The sequence below is a fragment of the Diadema setosum genome, chromosome 7, assembly GCF_964275005.1.
Source record: "Diadema setosum chromosome 7, eeDiaSeto1, whole genome shotgun sequence".
NCBI classification, from domain to species: domain Eukaryota; kingdom Metazoa; phylum Echinodermata; class Echinoidea; order Diadematoida; family Diadematidae; genus Diadema; species Diadema setosum.
Genome location: NC_092691.1, coordinates 41,441,830 through 41,462,825, shown reverse-complemented (window position 1 = coordinate 41,462,825; position 20,996 = coordinate 41,441,830). Strand labels below are relative to the sequence as shown.

Genomic DNA, 20,996 nt, shown 5'->3' with positions numbered 1-20,996 from the left:
AGCTAGTGGAATGTATGTTATGCTGCAATTGTACTGCATCATTATCATCCATTTTAGCTAGCAGAATGTATGTTATGATGCAATATTGTACTGCATGTGTTGGGAAACTTATCAGTGAACTTATAAAAGTCCAAGTAGAGCCTTTTGGTGCATTTAGATATGTTTGCATACGTGCACTAAGTGTCTGTATGATATTTCTGTGTGGTTGAGCAAGATTCAATATCTGAAACTTGAAATACATATTATTTCCCTGATACACTTGTACTGCTTTGTTGTGATAATTTTCTTTATTTCATTTACTTACTTTATTCACTTTGGAAACATGAATGCATGATGTAATACTCTGCATCCCAGCTAATCAAGCATATTACATATGTATATACAAATGTGTAACGTATTGATGCTAAGTACTGATTCCATTAATGGATTCTACACAGAATTCCAGCTTGCTTTACCAACATAGCATGATATTTTCTTTTACAATATAGTGTGATTCTCTATGACATATACATCATATTTCAGAGATACAGCAATCATCAAATGTGAAAATGAAAGACACCTTCTAAATACCAGCAGCATCTGCCATGGCAGTTGCAAATTTACACATTCATGTGTATGTGTGTGTGTGTACACATACACATGTATCTATGTTTAGCGAAAATCAAGAAATTTCCAATATCAGAACTCTTTGTATGACTTGTTTATTGTGACTACATGTATGCTACCAAATAAAATATAAATTTACACACACTCACACACACACACACACACACACACACACACAAAAAGTAACCATGTACATTAACAAACTCTGGGAAAAAGTGGTGAGAGGGAATTTGCATCTTAAAACATGCTACTCAATGAAACTTTTGGATAGAAAATATATGTTTAATAGCAGAAGTTTCGTGCTTTGCCTCAATGAGCAATTAGTATTTTACACGAGTACTGTTCAGTTACTTGTAATACAAATACTGTTGGTACATAGTTATCTCTCAGTAAATGCGAGAGTTGAACATTTTTTGTTGTAATTTTGCAGACTACAATGAAAACAAATTAGTGCTCGTGAATACATTCATAAGCTCTGAAAAACTCCCAAAGACTGGACCAATTCATTGCCATCAGAAAGTGGCTAACTATTTGAGCACATTAATATTTCTCAAAATGAAGGGGGAGGGTCAAAACAGGGCTGGCACCATGGGAAATGATCTTAGACAAACATTGGCAGTCAAAACTTCCATTCACATCTCTTGATAAGAAAATGCGGTGTATTATGTTTCACACAACACAGAAGGTCATAAAATGTAACAAAGAATACAGCTTGCTTTTTTTTTTCAGTACTATATGAGGCACTACTTTTTACTGGCATGCTAGTGACAATGCTGGCTCACTGAGAAACTTAACAGAAGTACTTCTATCTTCAGTTCACTACACATTCAGTTTGCTGCAGTCTTTCTTATTTTCCAACTTGCACAACTTTTCTTTATAGGTTTCTGCAGTTTGGCACTGGGTGTAGAATTTACAAGTCCATGTTGCTGAAACAAAGATGGAAATATGAGCTGCTTCAGACAAATGATTATGAATGTTGAAAATGACATCTAGAGGCACTTGACTTGCTTTGAATTTGAATCTTACTTTGACCACAAAATAGTCATTTCTGTAAAGATATAGCTCAAACATTTTTAATACGACCTGGCTTACACACTGGAATGCTCACTATTAATCCTCCTACAAGACCAATACTGTCATATTTTGCTCAGACAACAGTCATATATCTGCATAGGAATACATACTGAGGCACATTTGGATAATATTTCTTAACTCATTCCCTATGGGAATCTGGCGGGATGTGTATTAAATCTATAGGGATTTAAGAATTTGGCATGGAACAGGTTAATCTGCCTTTCTACATACTCAAGAATGGTTTGGCCATTTGCACTCATTAGCACTCAGTCTGAACATTGGTCTGACTGTTTATCACTGTAATGAGATAATGAAATACAAAATATCTGGGAGTTGAGCTGCAATAAGATAAAATAATATAACTGATCTGTCAAATTAGCATAATGATTTAACACTGTGAAGAGAGTACACACCAAGCTACTACAAAGTTTCAGCAAACCTATATTGACTCCATTGGTAAATTTTCAATGCATACTACTAGTACTTTCAAGCCTTAATCTATATAGTAAATCTTTCAAGGTGTTGTTAACTGTGGCTTGACCACTGGAGTACTGTAAACATGTTTAGTTTCACGAGAGCGATTTTTTGTGCTAGGCTGGGTAGGACGACTTTCCCATGTTTTTAATTCCACGGAAACAAGACATGTATTCGTGAAACATGTTAACATTTAAAAATATTTGTGTGTTTTTATCTTCGCGCTGGCTTCTGGTTGCACAAAATGTGCAAAAATTTCAGTACCGTGAAAATTTCCACTTTTACAGTACATGGTTGCACTGACAGCTGATGTGAGTACAATAAATAAATATAAAACAATACATGTTGTGAAGGTGTTCATTTCAGCAACTCCTAAATGCCTTGCGAATGACATTATCTGCAGCGATTACTAAAAGAGAAAATTGGCACACAGGTGATGTCACTGACAGAAGGTTTCAGCTCCTTTACATCTTTCTGGGTGATCTTGGACCTTTCTTGTATGAAGCTTTAAAAACTACAATGTACTTCAATATACAAATCAGATTAAGAATTGAATTTTGGGTTGGCATTTGAGCTCATGCCCTTTCTGCAAGTTCCAAGAAATGTATAACTAATGAAAGACTCTTTGTGCTGTATGTAGTTATATAAGATAGTGAAGGAACATTTGCGCTAATCATGCATTAGATTTAACTTTCATCGTTATGGCAAGCAAATGGATAAGAATAGTTGGCCATTGATTTCACTGCTTCATCATCCAAATCTGATACCTTGTTAAGTTGTGTTCTGTTGAAAAAGGGAAATATATTTTGACTTGACTTGAACATTCCAAAGCAACTAATACTGTGCAATATTGGAATATATGAAAACAACATTTTTATTTGTTGTCTGGATTCTGACTATTCACAGATAGATATATTTGTAACTGGCCACTGGGAATACTTAACGGGCTTTGAAAAATATATTCATCAAATATTTAGGCTATCATATAGGTTTGCAGTCAATAAATAATAAATGTTAATTCTAAAAATGTCCTGTTGAGAAAACTTCTGTACTACAGCCTTTCATCTCCCTGTTTTATTTGTAATGTGACATAGCAGCTCTTTGAATTTACACACGTTGGGTCCTACTCCTGGGCCCCCATTGGGCCACACTCCTGGACCCCCATTGGGCCATCTGAACCATGGGAACAACTTTTCCTGTCCTACCTCCAAGAATGCTGCTTGTCACATATAGTCAACATTCCAACATGGGTTTTAAGAGAAGACAAAAAAGCAAATAGTTTACTGATGACACACGAATGGATGACTACAACACATGATGTACACTGGACGATACACAACAGAAAAGCAATTGCAGTAGTTCACTCAGGCCCTTGGCCAAGGGACCTAGAATCTCAGAATTTCCACAAGTGGAATTTTCCTCCAACATCACACTGTGGGGGTTAAGAGTGTATGGAAGGAACACAAAAACAGACAGCTAACCCTGAGCAAACAATGCCTGGAGTAAAGCCTTCGATGAATAAAGCCTTTGATGAATAAAGGATTACAGAGACATAAAAGTTGTCTGTGTGTGCAAACTCCCATGATCCATCACATCAACTAGACACTAAGCATCAGTAAAAATATCATTGTGTTCCTGATGATAACTGCGGCTCTACTCCTTGGGTTCTTGAGACAGATGATGATGTATCCACGGCAACAAGCATCTTCAGTCGTGACAAATGCGTCATTGCCCTGAGGTCAAATTTTTGAAGAAAATTAGTTTCAAATTACAACTAAGGATTGAATTTTCTCTTTTTATTACTTTTTGTTTGTAAATGTTTATGGGATGAGAATCAAATTTGTTTGGAAATAGAAGGCTAAGAGGCTCATATCATTGTGAATCTGGTCAAACGCAGTGAATACATGTACCTCAAGATGCTGTCAACTCATATCACTTTGGGATCTGTTTATTATGTTTCATGAGTAAAGAGGGCTGAAAATAGCCACACAAGACCTCCAAAGAAGGAAAGATTTTGATGAGACATAATGTATCAAGAAGGTAGTGCTCATGATTAGGTACAAAAGAAATTTTGATCGATCACAGTTCGTCGCCTGCCTGGCTAAAGGGCCTTATTCTGGTTGTAACTTAATTCGACAGAATTTTGAAAGCTCTTTCATATGACGGAATGATATTTACTTTTGTGATTTTTTGCTGGGCAGCAAACAAGCTGCTCACTGGGACATTTCATTTGGGGTTTGATTTTTATCCCCCCCCCCCAACATTCAGAACCAGTGCAAATATCTTGAGATAAAGTGGTCTAGTATGAGAAGTATTATACCTCATATAAAATCAAACACCAGACTATGACAAATGGTTGCAGTGACTTTGAAATGGTTTATTTCTTGTCCTTACTTGAGGATTGACCTCCCTCCAGGTTCTTCATCAAAGCTTCTCTGGCTTGGAGAGACGGTGCTCCTTGAGGCTGCTGGCTGCTCTGGTGATGATGACCCCGTTGCCATGGCAAAGTTTGATGTTGGTCCTGCTGCTGTGAGGTGTGAAGAGGACTTTCTGGTCAGTGACCCGGATCTTACTGGGATTTTGGATGCCACTTTCCTGGTTGCACTCTGCATGATATTAGAAAGTGAAAAAAAAAAAAAATCAAGGTAGAATGTTTTATCAAGCATATCCGAATTCCAGTGTTCTTCCACAAAACAGCAGTGCATAATTATGCATACACAATGGATGGAAGATAAAAAATTTATCTAGCTCATTCATTCATTCATTCATTCAAGTGTATGGCATAATGTGCCTGAGGATGACAAATTTGGCATATTTAGTTAACTTTATTCCAAAGATTCCTGTATTATCTATTTCATCACTGAATCTCAGTAATTTACATTAAACGAGTTACAGTTTGCATGGCAAACACTTCAGTAATCACCATTGCTGCAGTCACCCGCCATTCAGGCATAGTAATGCACTTGCGAAAAACTTGCTTGCTGTATGCAAGCTAGTGATCAATAACAATGTAAATAATGGCATTGTTCAAGGTATCAACACATACATACTTACACATTACTGTACATGCACATGTAAGTTCTTATACATAATTGCATACACTGACATAACACACACATGTACATGTAGGCCCTAAGTAATACACAATATTTTTGGAGAACCTGCCTATAGTGGCCATCTCTGTATTGCAGCCATGTCTACACCTGCTGTATGTACTCTTTTTGTCTTCCTTGGATGGCTGCTACAGACAGTTTTGACTGTATTGTTTTCTATTTTACATGATGGTATGACATCAAAACAAACCTACTGGCAAGAGCACTGTTGGTAGCAGTATTTGTTATAAATATTGTTATTATCATTTTTGTAGGTTAACAGTGGAATGACTTTGCAGAGAAAATATGCATTGGCCAGCCACAAAATATTGAATGTTAGAAGAAAAACACAAGAGAAAATATTGGTTTTACCACCTGATACCTAACTCTCTCTACCTGCATCACCCAGTGAGACAAATGATTTACATCCACTCTAAAAGCCCCTGATAGGCTGGACCCTGCCATCATTGATTGCAAGGAATCAGGAAATGTTTTCTTGCAATTATTTCAGAAGGTTTATGGCTGACAGGCACACAGTCTGTGCCCACTGGGTTTACTTCACTGACCTACATTCTCAGCCAAGAACTGAAAATATCTCTAAGCGAGAGCTGAAAATATCTCGCACATTACTTCAATGCACAGTGGGAAAGAGATGATTTGTGAAACCAGTGGAGAAAGGGGGGAAGGAAGTCAAGGATCATTTTTTTAAACTGTAGTATGATATATTTCTGATTTAGAATTAACATACACTGTATTTGTAGAGCATGAAACAGAAACATAAAGACACAAGAGAACCAGGTGAAGGATGTTCCTCACTTCTTTTGGTTTCTACTTCAGTTTCTACTATATGGAGTAATAGTGAGTAAATGGTATGGATGTGACATGTTTGCCGTATGGTATCAATGAATGAATGAAATAGAAAGAGGGACAGAAAGAGGATTGAAAAAAAAGAAGAATATATATGATACCACTAAAATGATGAAAGAACAAAAAATGAATACAAAAATGTCAAGAAGTAAGTTGTAATAGAAATGGTAGTAGCAGCAGGTAACATATATGATATGTTTTGGTGTGTTTTTCCTTCTTCTGCCCTGTCTTTCTCTATTGTTATGACATAGAATTAAGACCAACTTGTCTCTAACTCATTCCATCACCTGCTCATCTTCCTTATCTTTGTCAAAGTGTTTTTTTTTCTTCTCTCACATAATTTTCTCTTTTCCCCTTTTCATGGGAATTGATTGAAATACAAAATAAAGTTCATTTAGTTGTATGAAAACAAACAAACAACATATTTCAAACTCAACCCATCCATATGTTCTGGAGCAAACTGTAAGCAAATTTTGCCTCATTTTGTGATGCTTTGCTCTTTCCTGAGGTGAGGTCGATGACTATTGATGCATGATTTACAGATCTACTGTACCAGAGGGAATCGACTGAACTTGCCTAGGAGTCATCTCCTGGTAAGGGCTATCTGGGGAGGAGTCAAATTTAGACCCTCAAACATGTTCTCTACTGATAGAACATCCTACCAACTAGCAAGATGATGTGAAGTAAATACTGGTAGTGTAGTCATATTCCCTGTAGTAGACCTATTGATTCCAGGGGCTTCAGATCTGAATCTAACCCTGTGGGTCTGGATGCTCGACCTAGCCGTCATGGGGAATTTATCCTATAGTTCTATATCCGTGAGGATTAATATATTATAATGAATGCAGAAAAATCAGTAGAACTAGAACACATCTGCGAAGTTTGAAGGAATTTGGAAACCCTGTTCAAAAGTTATGACTTTGTAAAATTTTTTGTTTGATCCATGTGGTATCATCTCTGGATTAGAAAGCTTTACCAGTTCCGGTTGTCACAGTAGTGGAATGATAAACAGAAATCATATGGGAGAGATTCCACTTGTTTCTTTTTTTTTTTCTGGCATAATGAAAGAGCACTTAACATACCTCCTTCTTCAAGAGATGACAGCACATTGACTCAACCAAAACTGCAGAAATAAAACTTTTGAATGGACCCTGTCCAATTACCCTTCACATCATTGACATCTTCTTCTAATTTTTGCAGTCACTGTATTCACATGAGTATCTATTTAGGGTAAATTCCCCTTGAAATTTTCATGCTGGACCATTCTTACTTTTTTTTTTTTAATGCAAACTTTGGTTGTCAAAAATACTGCAGATGAGGGGATCACTCACTGTATCTAGATATCTCACAAAATATGGCCATGTTATTATTTCATTTCTTCTGTAAATAAACCATGACAACCTTGGAAATATCCACACTGAAATAATTCCATTTACAGCTTTAAACTCCCAATTCAAGAAGTGCCAAATTCGATATCATACAGACTATAAAAAACAATTTATTTGCACTATTTTATCCCTACACCTCAGCATCATACAAGTCAGTTTCAGTCTCAAAAAAACTGGAAAAACACCTCCAGGGCAAAGGTTTTCAATTTCATTCTATTAAAAAGTCCATCAGAAATTGATGTTGACTGAATAAACACAGTCAACAAAAGGTGCCCTTTTTCTTGACGGTTTGTTTTCTTTGTGAGGGGACTAAAAAACGTGATGGAGATTGGTTGGTCACTATCTGTTCCTTGTTAAACTAAGGGGGTAAAATATCTCTTTCACAAACACTCATCTTTCTACATATCACGATGGGGGAAAGTTTGGGGGCTCCAGCCCTGTTGTAAAACATCTAAAAGAAGCCATCATTTATGAAATGTCAAGGTTTACTCACTGGTTTCTTTATAGACTGACTCATTTCTTTTTGTATGAAATATTGTTTCTGAGATGACAAGATCTCATATCTCAACATCACAAATTTTCGGGAGAGCAAAAAAAAAGTGTTAATTTTCACAACATTTTCACAGAGTAACATCAATGTTGATGTCGAATAACGCAGAAATAGGCATTTTAGGTGATTTTTCAAAATGACATTAGGCAAGGAAAAATTAGTGTAGAATGAAAGTCCTACTATTCCCATTCACAAATCTTTTTGAATTTTTTAAATCGGCCAAGCGGTTGCAAAAATCATACTAGAAACATTGTTTTGGATTACATTGATAATTCTAGTGTTCTAAAACTCCGAACAGCATTATTGATATATATTCAAATTTGAGTGCAGGTTTTGGGGCCAATTAAGATGCAATGTCTTGTCACCAAATGGATGATTTGATATATCTTTTCTACTGATTTCTCACTTGTCCTACTAGCACATTTTCGAATACACTAGGAGTAGGTGATATCCAGCAAGTTTTTTGGGGGGTCATACAGTAACTGTGTACACACACACACTACAGACAGTGAGACGTACACACACATCTTCTTTCTGGATGATGTATACCTGCAGGGGTAAGATCATATGGTGACCCCCTGTATACCACGCAGCTGTGACTTTCTTTTGGCAGGATTCCAGCTACCATAAACCAAACATATCATATACTGTATATTTCTATCACCGAACATTTTGATAACATTCCAAGCAGGGCTTATAATATGAAAAAGAAAAGAGAACTGTGAGGGGACAATATTACAGAAATGCCCCAGAAATGTCTCATTTTTTTCATGATCTTTAAACAACATTCCCATGAAAAACCAAATAGATAAAAAACATACCAAATCAGAACAAAAGCTAACAAAAAAAAAAAAATCACATGTGTGCTCCTATGAGGACTGCAACTATTTCTTTGACAAAATGCCAAATGGTTGGAAGGATTGACTAGAGTAAAATTCCAACGTACAGGCTCAATCTGGGACTGTCCAGTTTGGAATTCTCTCCTTTATAAACAACGTTCAATACCTAATCTTTCCTTTATAAACAACGTTCAATACCTAATCTAAAATACTCTCAGCTTGGGAGAATACGGTAGATAATGGCTGAATCCAGAGAAAAGACTCAAAATTTGTTTCAGAGTTCTACTTCAACAAAGAATCTTGACTTCGCATCTACAAGCCATTATTATTCCAAGTGAATAGAATCTCACACTCTAGTCTAAGGTACTCAACAGCTGCATTATTTGAAGTAGGCAAGTCCTGGCCCTATCTCAAGAAAGTTTGTAGCAAATATCCACTGCACAGCATACATAGAAACAATTCATCAATCAGCTGAAATCATGTCTTTTTTTGTCTGTTTGTTTTAACAGTCAATTTGTGCTGAATGTGCTTGCATCGTAATATCAGTACATTATACAGGCCCATGTTGCAAAGACAAAAATTTAAGAGTATACCGGGTAAGCTGTATCATATGGGGAAAACTTGTGTTAGTTGGGCAAATGTTTCGGGATGAGCCTCAGAGCTTTTAGAAGAATAGGACAGAATGGAAGATGGAAGTGTTGGTTGCACGAGATATTCAATATTTGCCAGATCTCTTCCCCATATTGACTCAACAAACATGTAGGTTGTGGAGGTTAAGAAGTCCTGGAATACTGTTTGCAAAATCAAAATATACAGTTCTCATTTTTTTTCTATCCTTCTTCTTTTCCTCTCTCCCTCCATTCATCCTCATCTTAAAGAATGATCGATCGTGCGTCGTCTTTTCTTCTTCATCTGTCATCTCTAGTCCCAGCACGGCTGCGGTCGCTACCACGGCAACATGTTTGGATTTGCATGGATAACATTTTGGGTTATGTCTCTCTCCTCTATATACCTCCCTCAACAAAGAAAGTGCGTAATCTTACAGTGGACGAAGATAATGAAATTCTGGCATTGCTACATCTTGATTTGAAGAGTTCCCTTCTGAATGGCCTCTTCACACAAGTTATATTGACTCTGTAAATAGGGGCAAGAGCATATGCTCTTGTGAACGTCATGTCTGACGGTGGATATTTTGACTGCTCTCTGTATTTGCTCTCATATAATAGACAGGTGTCTGAGGATACGTTTTCCTTGAATAGGTTCCTCCCTCTATCACAGGAAGACTCATTTCCCAAAGACAAATACTGACCTGTGCTCATCCTATAATGAAGCAATCATTTACATGTTTAACACAGCAGAGAGGAATCAAGATTAGTTACTGAGTGTGAATGATATCATGAAACTTTGATTTCTAAGCTGAAAAGGAAAGGATCTCTCTCAACAAGGTAAAGTTGTTGACCATTGTCTTCAAATTTATCCAATCTCCATAAAATTTGACCTCTGGGTAGTGGCCATATTATCACTGCACAGAGAATATGCAGTTTATGTAGGCCTTCCATTTTGATAAAAAACCCAACAAACAATTGATTTCTCATGACTTCAAATCTTGAGTAAAGACTGTTCATTTATTGCACTGCTATATGAGTGAGTTTTAGTGATTTTCAAATAACAGACCTATATGGCAGACAATAACGAATGTCTTCTATTGAAGATCCTTGAAACTGTAATAACAAGTAAAGCATATCAGCTGATGTGCTCACTCATTCAATGAACCTGACTTACCTTTTCTAAAAATGAAACTGTTTTAAATAATAGTACAAAGCTGGTCAAATATTTCGTTCATTTTCTCCGAGACATCATCGTCAGCTTTGTTTATGTCAAATCAAGTAGGTATAGTAAAAAATAACTCTTCCCTCCATATTCACAACTACAAATTTTCTGCTTTCCTATAGGATGGGTATATTCAATGAATGACTTCGAAGATGACAATTTCCCTCTAGCTGGTCACGGTGGTGCTATAGAGGGTCTCTCTTACTGCTTGGTATGAATGGGGTCAGGTTCCACTAGGAGGTACTCATTAGCTTTTAGTCTCAGCAGGTACCACATTTTTCTCTTCCTCTCATTTAATAGGCAAGAATAGTCTAAGCATCTAGCGCAGCACCAAATACAGATTTCTTTGGAATAAAGTGAATTGATTCTCACTTTTTTGGGGGGACTACATACTTCCCTATTTGATGCAGATAAGGGGCAGCTTTTATCTTTTGCACGCTCAGTAATCAGTACTTCTCTTATTTCTAAGTACACAGTCACTTGTGCCTTAAACCCCACTTGATTGGCATTCATTTTGATGACATACAGAGTTTCATTGTTTTCCAGTCTACTTCACATTCCTAATGTAACAAGTTGACCTCAATAGCAAAATGCTAACGAATTCTTGAATAATGGGAAATTGCTTCTCTTAAAGCCTTTATGGGCTAACTAACAAGAATACAAAGATAAACTCATCTTTCTGTTTAGATGTGAGCTTGATATGAGCCACCAGCCAAGTGGAAGCCCACTTGGAATAATGGGTAAATCAAGAGGATGCCTGTCTGCTACAAAACATCATCTGCTTCAGTGTCACAACATGTCAAGTTGAATGCAGACATATTTGTGACCATAAACTCATTTGGCTGTTGCAAGTTTTATATAGAAAAACTGATCAAAACATCCTCTTAAAGTCAGAATATTTGTTTGTTTGTTTGTTTTTGAAAATGCTGTGAGAATTATCTGGGACAGAATCTCCCCTTAAAGTTTCTGCTTGTTGATTGGCAAACACCAAGGCAGGTAATTTAAAGCATGTGTATTGATAAAAGATACACAGTTCCTAAAAAACGGGTATATGCTGTAAGTTTGTGCCAGGAGAGTTGTACGGCCATGGTGTTTACACAATGGAAGAAGAAGAAAGGCAGTGGAATAAGCCCTGTCCTTTGTTCCTTGGTAAGCTAGTGAGCATTTTCCCACACTGTCAATATGGCAGAAACCAAGCAGAACAAACATGCTCTGAAAGACTCAGGCATGCACCCTACTGCTTCCCATGGGGCCACGGGAAGAGTACATGAGGAGGTTTACCTCTGGCTTACTTTGCATGATATATTTGACAGTCTATATTCCTCTGTATATTGAGTAGACCCACATTATCAACTGGACATTTGCATGCATGCAGCTCTATGCAAGTAACAAACAAAACATGTTACTGTGAATAGGTGGCTGTACTTTTGTGTTGAGATGAAGTAGACATGAAAATGACATCAAAGCATTCAGCATCATCAATCATGGTCTTGATAAAAAGAGAAATGTAGCTTGGAATGTATCACTTCCATGAAAAGCATGTGATATATGGTTCAAAGGTTATCGCTAGAGAAGAATTTTGATTGGCTTACTGTGACATGACATGATATCTAGGGGATGGAATTGGGTTGGGGGCAGGCTAGTCAGCCATATTTGCAAAAAATGGAACATCACCTGCAGCAAATATTTTGTATAGGAGCCACATGTCGACAGCCGTCTTATGTTTCTCCATAGAAGTCATGTAGAATGTACATGAATTTAAACGAAGAATTTACCTTTTTATAATTTACATCTGGCCAAACATCATTAAAGGTGCCTTATTGAAGATGACTAGATAATAATTTACACTGTATGAGCATCACATTTACTACAAAGCCAGACTTGTGCTATCAATGGTTTGTCTTCAACTTTGGATCCACACAAATAGTCAGGCCAGGTTAAACTACTGTAAATGCTGGTATTTTTGCATGATTAATTTTTCGTGCTGAGTGGCTCAAAACATATTTGCGGGTTCTTGAATCCTAGCTACTCCTACTCCTGTTTTCTTCCCATTCATATTAAAGAGAGAATTTGAATTGACATTTCCCTGCATGAAAATGGATGTGACGCTTATGGCGTGCACAGAAATGGCTGTATACACACATGTGCTCCAGTGAATACTATAGCACTAGGGCATATGTGTGCGCGCGCATATACACACACATACCAGGGAGGCACCACTGACAAAGCACATGATTCAACTCAGTCATAATGTGCAGAGAAACTGAGAAGAAAATTTCGTGGGTTAAAGAATTCACGCTAGCCAAGTTGTGTGAAACATGCGCAAATTAATGTTACTTGAATATTTCCACTTCTGCAGTAAACCATATGTACAGACTCATGAAGAATATAAACAAAAACCTTCAAAAAATCAAACCAGCTATTACATCGTATAAGGAAAACATTTGTTTTGAATAGCCTGGGATAGGAGAGGAAGCCACCCAAACAACAAACAAACACACACACACACACACATACACACACACACACACACAAACAACAAAACAAACACATAAACAAAAGAAACAATCCAATAACAACAAAAAAAGCATTCAAGCTTCGATACAAGTTACTGCAGTATTGAAAATACAGTGCTTGCTGCAACCAGCAGCTATGCATTTAAAAGACTGCACACTACTTGGACTCTAGGTGGGGTAGTTTGTCTATAGAGCATGGTCATTCACAAGGCCATTCTACGTGTTGAATAACCCTACTTATATTTTGTCAGCCATCAAATATATATATTTAAATATCTTTGCGTCTATCATCAGATGTCAGTTAATGAAAGAACAATGTTTCACATAGAACATGGCTGCTTTAATATCATCTTAAAGGAAATCAAAATTATGATATAAATAATGACTATTCCCATCAAAAAGTAAGTGCAAATATACTCATAAGGGGTTGGTAGACTCTACAGGATGGAATGATCGAGATATTTTCTGATGAGCATGCATAAGCCCTACAGTTCCATCAATGTCTGTTTGATATAATTCATATGTGGCATGTCAGGGCTACATAATTAAGCAGCCTTTTTTAAACCAGCAATTTAATCTTATGTTTCATACAGTGAGCGAAAAACAGGAATATTGGGTATCCAAGACAAGTTCAAAATTTTAAACCAACAATTCTATGAAATATAGCATCAATAATTTCTACAAAATTCAATCAAAATTTCAGATGTGTGGACAACAACCAAACCAAATCATTTATTTGTCTGAGAGTAAAGAAAATTAATTTTCAGACTCTGGTCCTGCTTAGCTCACTCACATAATGCTTAGAATTCCCACCCAGGTAATTGTTCCTTTGTCATGTTTTTGTTTTCATCCTAATGGCCTTGCTGTGATCTTTTCTTTTTTTTTTTTTCTCGTTGGTATTCTAGGCATTACCCCTTTATTTTTATCTGTCAAACTATTGTGAACTGGATGCTAAAAACCTTGGACGGAGTGCTGTAAGATCCTGGAAGAAAATAACAAGTCTTAAAACAACCATCAAACTAGGAGATGTGAATGTTTGCTTACTTGTGCAAACATGAATGTCCTTTCATTGATGTTAAAAAGGTAAAAAGACTATTTATAATGAATGGTTCATTTATGAGTCATGATATTCGTTTGTTACTTTAATTCCTAAACAAACACTACTACATGGATATAGATACACTGTATCTTCATGCATGTGAGTGTGTGTGTCAGGTGTATAGGGCTGGTAGACATGGGGGTTGGAATAAGGGGGGGGGGGGGAGTATACCCAACAGTTAGATTAGATGTATCTTACAGAGCATTATGTGAACCTATTGCCACCGTTATAAAAATGTATATTGTGCAGAACTTGAGGTGTGATTTTCTTCAATTTGTCTCCCTCTGCAAATCAATTTTTTAAAGATCGCAACTGCTGATCTGTAAATTAACAAACATGTCGGAAAAAACAGGGGCCAGCGGGACTTGAACCTGTCATCTATTGATTTCCAGGCAGCGACACTACCACCAGGCTGTCCCTGGTTGCGATGTGATGTGATACGATGAACATGGAACAAATATCCAAGCTCCGAAATTCTGATATACTGTTATGTTAAGTAGTCCAAGGCGGACAAGGCATATTAAATGAAAGAAAGATATTATTCAGAGGGGTGAAGGTTCAGGTGTGAGTTTCATTCAATATGCAGAACTTGTTATGAATATCACAGTCATAATGGCGATTGATGTAATGCGATGGGAGACTGAGAAGAAACAAGTTCCAAAAGTTCTGTGGCACCACATTAATGTTGAAGAAGAATAAAAAAGAAAGAGAGGCAAGGCTCAAGAGACTAACAAATGTTTGTCAGCTGCATGCCTGTCACTCTCAAGAAGTTCTTACATCCATATGTTTCATGTGCTATGCTTTATGTTTCCATTTTAATGTTCTACTGTTTTCAAAGTGCTGACTCCATAATTCTTTTGGTAAGCACGCTATACTATTTAACAAACAGGCACAGTGGATCAGCTTTCAAAGAGGCTCACAACACATTCCTATGGTGGCCCTTAAGTATGCTCAACAACAGGTCATGTGCGCCGTGAATTTTGCGACCAGGTCGCATGCCACCAGGTCGCAAAATTCGTGATTTGGGACGCCAAGTTCGTGACCCGGGACGCGAATTTTGTGACCCGGTACACAAACTTGGCGACCGGGGACACGAATTTGGCGACCGGGGATGCAAAATTTGCGTCCTGTGGTCTGAAATTTGTGACTATTGGTCACAAATTTCGCGACCCAAAATCGCGAACTTCGCGACTCAAAGTCGCGAAGTTCGTGTCCCGAGTCACGAACTTGGCGTCCTAAATCGCGAATTTCGCGACCTGATCACAAAATTCACGGTGCACATGACCTGTTGTCGAGCGTACTTCAGGGCCACCACACATTCCATCCTGACAAACTTCACTGTTCTTTTCCTTGAGCTCCCATGCTATGTGCATCCCTGTATGATCTCAGAGAGGTGCGACTGTCTTCTCCACAGTATTATTTTGACTCCACAAATCTCTGAAGTCACTTCTTTTAAATAACTTGTAATTTACCATAAATTGCCTTGGCCTTAAGGTTATGAAATAATACCAAACCTTTTGTCATCCATTTCTCCGCCCATTAATCACAGGTGCTGGATCTGCCATGTACTGAAGCTGTGATGCCTACCATATCTTGTGAGTGTACTATGAAAATACCTGTTAGTACTCAGTACTACAAGAGTTTAACAGAATACTTTCTAACATGCCAGAGAGTGCAGACAAAAAAAAAAAAAAGAAGATTACTAGTAATCAGCAAAAGTAAACCAGTTTCAAGAAATACTCTAAAATGTCTGAAAGCACACACACAGACCAATCTTGTCACAAGCACTCCCTTCAATTCAAGTGACTGAGGGGTGAAACACAGCCAGGATAAGAAAAATACCAGTTATACACTGTACACAGCCCACATTTATGACCAAGAAAACAGTAGAGCCTATTCCACATCCTTCATCTTTCTCTTGCCACTTTCTCCCATGTCTTCAATGTAAGATCAATTTTTTTCTGGTCTGGAAATATCTTGGTGCTGATACTTTGATTTCCTCTAGGGGAACTCCCTTTGACCTCATATTATGAAAACTCTCTGATTTATTGATCCCTTGCTGCCAAGTTTAATCCACCCCAGCTGTCGCTACTTGGCCATCATTAACATCTTTGTTCATCAATCTTTCTTTTCTCTCACATACAAACAGACAGCACACACACACATGCACCCCCAATACACACTCACATACAAAGATATGCACCTTGGACAAAATGCTAATGTAATACTCAATAGAATACAAAGAATTGTAAGACAATACCACAAGATTTCATTTTTATATGAGAAGCGTGATGTACACATTCTCTCAACTTTTTACTGACACACGTAGGTCCATGCACACGTTAAGGATAGGCCCTATATTGTTCACCCTGCTTTCTGAAAAAGGTATAAAATCAAGTGCTCTTTTTTTTGGTTAGAAATATGAAAATATGTTAAATTCTGTTTATATTTTCTTTACATTGTTGTCCATACTATCACAAACTGTACTGTAGTAATCTTCTCATCCAGCAACGGCTACACAGAAACTATAAAAATTCATAACTTTTGAACAGATTGTCCAATTCTCCTTAGACTTTCACTGATGTGTTCTACTAATAGTGCTGCATTCACTCAATCCACACATACAGTGTTCGTGTATACATCTACTTGGGTAAACTAGTCCTTTAAACCCAAGTCAAACAGTGTGAAACTCTGCTTCCTTCAGTAACAAGAGGTGGATATTACAAGACAACCGCCAGGTGTTAAGGGGTTAAATCAAACCATTCATACACCTGCACACCTTTATATTCATACATCACATTTTAATGACCCCTGTCCCATCTGATCCCCCATTCTCCCTATTCTTCATCACATGCCTTCATCACTCAATCACTGTAGTACTGATACGTAGAAGTGTGCGGTCCCCTGAAGTGTGCAGAGCTGAAGTGAAATATTGTCCCCAGGAAAAAAATATAACTACCAAGGGACTGTCAAGTGTTATACCGTACAAGTTGTATGTCCTCCCCAAAATTACAACGGGACCCTCCGCAATGGTAACTTTAAAACTTTAAAATAGTGAATCGATCCAAATACAATTTCAAGGTATGAAACTATAACTTATTGCCCACATCTTACAGGAAACCCCATCCGATTTGCTTCAGTGGTCAAAGGGTGCGTTTATCAACTCTTTTTCTCAGCAGAAACAGGTTTTCCAAACGGCTTTCAGGAATTTTTATGAGATGATAAACGCAAAGCTGTTTTGATTATGGGGTTCGGAAAGCCTTTTTGAAAACCGCAAATTTGTGCTTTCCGAAACAGGTTTCCGAAACAGGTTTCCAGAAACCTGTTTCTAGAAGCCCTTTGAAGCAAGATAAATGCAAAGCTGTTTTGAAACGGCTTTGTACTGCGGTTACGAACCATGCCTTCTCCTTCAATGGGTCAAAATGCGCAATGCAGCTGCGCAGTGACAAGGTCAGTGTTCGTGTTCGCGATGAGTTGATAAACTATTTTGGAAGCCATTTCTAAAGGGCTTTGGAAACGGCTTTTGAAAGCCGTTTCAAACAGGGGAAAGATGATAAACGCAGCCAAAGAGAAATGAGGAGTTTTGTAGAGCATGTCAGGAATCCCTTTTCTCCAAGTTCTGTCCATTGTGCTCACACATTAATACAAAGTATGCAGTTCCAAGAGCATCCAAGTGCTAACCTTGGAAGAATCAGACCCATGACATGCTTTACAACGATCCACATTTCGCTGTGACTGCTTAACCAAATTTTATGGGGTTTTCAGCAAAATAGAGCTCAGATGTTATATTTTAAGACCCTGAAGTAGCATTTAGATGGTTTAATCATATTGGAAGTTATCAATGCAAAAATCTGATTGTAATTTTTTGGGACATACTGTATTATAATAATACACAAGGCAATATTTTGTTATTTTGTATGATCTACATTAAGCATCATTTTATTCACGTCCTATCAGCAGCCAGTCAAATCCTGGACTTATATTACCTGACAAAACATTGCTCGCAATACAGCGATTCTGATCCTCACTGCCTTAGTCATGGGAGTGAATTATGACCAATCACCAACCAGTATAATGCAGACCATCAGTTATATTGCATGGGCTACAGAGCTGGGTTTTCAATATTCAAACAATGAAATATATGACAGCTGAACAGTCAGATGTAAAAATGAAAGAAGAATGGAGGAAAGCTTTCTGGTGATTTTTTTTTTGTGGTCTCAAATCCTGTGGTCACAAATAAGATTTGATAGCAGTAAAGACTTGCCATGATTGTTCCTGTTTATAGATCTTGACTGACTGTTTCATTTTCTTTCATATCTGACAATACAAACGCACAATCAATGATTGAAATTTATGACACAAAAACAACAACAAATCACATTGCCTTTCAAATAGAGGACCTGTTCATGTTTTTCTGTCAATACATCACTGAATAAGAGATCAACCATCAATCACATGCCACAACTACTGAGTTGGCGGCACATTTCAGTTTTACTTTGTAGCTATCCTCCGATTTTTGCGGGGGAACATTGCCAGTATAGCGAGATGGGTGTTTGGCTTGAATCCTTGTGATCCACCAGGGCTTTGTCTTGTCACATTCGCTCGGGGCACTGGGTGAGTAGAGGGACACAAATGTCTCCTCCAGTCTACCGCCTCACTCCCCGCATCCCTCTCTCTGACCCGAAGACCTCGAGATGACACAGAATCTGACAGGGGGCTTCTGGTTTATGCGCTCCCAGTGCAAGAATCAACCTCACAACTGACTGCCTTGACTGGATATATAATACCCAAGCTAGAGTACATTTGTAGAGTGTCTGAGGCATTTTGTCAGCTTTCCAAATTTCTCTTTTCTCTCCTGTTGATGTATCAAAACCACTGATGCCTGTATGCTGAAATGTCAGTAATGTTAAATATTTGGACTGAAGTGAATGACATACTTTACATCTTATCATAAGAAAAATAAATGTTGGAGACTGAAGTAAGATAAAGAAGAGAAAGTACCTCAGGGATAGACAGAAAAAAGATTACAACACAAAAACATGAGATTAAAAGTTTAAAACATTGAAACCTTATTAGCTATACAATCAGGCAAAAAAATGAAAAAGATAAAGATAAAAAATACCAGTAGGAAAAAAAAAAGAGAACCAAAGTGAGGGAAAGGGAGAGAGAAAGAGATTGAAAAATGATGCTAATTGCATTAGACACCTTGCTTTGAACTCCACAAAGTTGTTGGATGATAGCAGCTGGGACTGAGACATTTTCAGAAATAAAACATCAACTGGGAAAAAATATCAAAACACCACAATGTCATTAGAAGCTATTTGAACCGTGGCACGTGTAAGCATGCCAGTTTTCATCAAAACAATTTCCAGAGGAGAAGAAAGTATCTTAAAGTGAATTATCACACCATGTTCACAATGACTTTAAAAGAGTTGACTCAAATCAAATGAAAACAAATTGTAAAGTAATTGGGGCCTTCATATTAGAAAATTACAGAATTTTACAATTTCACATGCAGTACCTGCATATCAACCCATTCCATACTGAATTCTGAAATGCCCATAGACTTACTACGCAGGCCACCAGGTTCCCCGTAAGGGACTGTACAGTACTGGTTGAGGTGGGGATTCATGTTTTGAACATTCCTAAGTGAGATAATGAAAAGCCTCTTATGAAATATGAAAGAGCATGTAATTTTAAGAAGGATTCAACGTTTATTTGATAAAAATTGGTTTTCAAATGGCTGAGATATCCAAAAAAGTGCTAATAATAAAAGGCGACATGCCACAACTTTATTAGGATCTCTTTGTTTCACCTTGTTTTGGGATATCTCAGCCATTTCAAAACCGATTTTCATTGAATAAACTTTTGATACCCCTTAGAACTGCATGCTCTTTGACATCTCATAGAGTGGTTTCTGAATATCTAGCAAAACATTAAAAGCTAAATCCTCACCTCGACCAGAACTGTACACACCCTTTAAATATCGATAACATCAATGACGGCATATTCCTGGTATGCAAGTAAGATGAGATGCATGGTAATCTTATTCCTCCACAGGTCTTGTATTCACCTGCACACCATTGTTTTAATGCAATGATCCTAATTTGCAATGAAGTACAAGAAGAGTACCTTTGCATGAAATTATTTCAGAGTTGTGATAACTTTAGTAATGATGACTCTTAACCTGTTGAGGATGGGCAGATTTTGCTACAACACGTATGTCCCAAAGACACTTGCCCGAATATACTCAGGACTCATTCTCAACGGGTTAAGGGAAAGGGGATTGCAGCTGGTAGTTTCTGCCTAAGACACACTAAAACTTTCTTTGGCATCTTTGCATGTATAACACCAATGAAAGAATTGTGTGGCAATGACATTATTGCTTGATGTTACATCCATGGCAAAGTTGAAAAGGATGAAACTGCATAGTAAAAACATGCAAAATTCTCAAATTCCATCATTTCCTTATATCATGTCAAATTTTCATGTAACTTCTGATCTGTTCTGGTCAATGAAGTTAATCTAAACACACAGTAGTGTTTTGATTTCAGCTACCAGTCAGGGGGAAAAAAAACTAAATATTGATATATTTTTCCTTCCACAAGATCAAGATATACCTCTGATTTGATCTGTCTAGATGAAATCAGAGTTAAATATG

The 20,996-nt window shown here is 37.4% G+C and overlaps 1 protein-coding gene across 1 annotated transcript in view; it reads right to left on the bottom strand.

Moving 5' to 3' along the window:
* Positions 1–3,306: 3,306 nt before the first annotated feature.
* LOC140231255 (uncharacterized) overlaps positions 3,307–20,996 on the bottom strand; it is a 53,402-nt gene continuing 35,712 nt past the window's right edge. Inside the window, exons 7-8 of the mRNA XM_072311403.1 lie at positions 4,549–4,760; positions 3,307–3,887 (exon numbers count right to left, since the gene is read on the bottom strand). Of these exons, the coding sequence (XP_072167504.1) occupies positions 3,779–3,887; positions 4,549–4,760 (321 nt within the window). The 3' untranslated portion in view covers positions 3,307–3,778. The remainder of the gene's footprint in view (positions 3,888–4,548; positions 4,761–20,996) is intronic.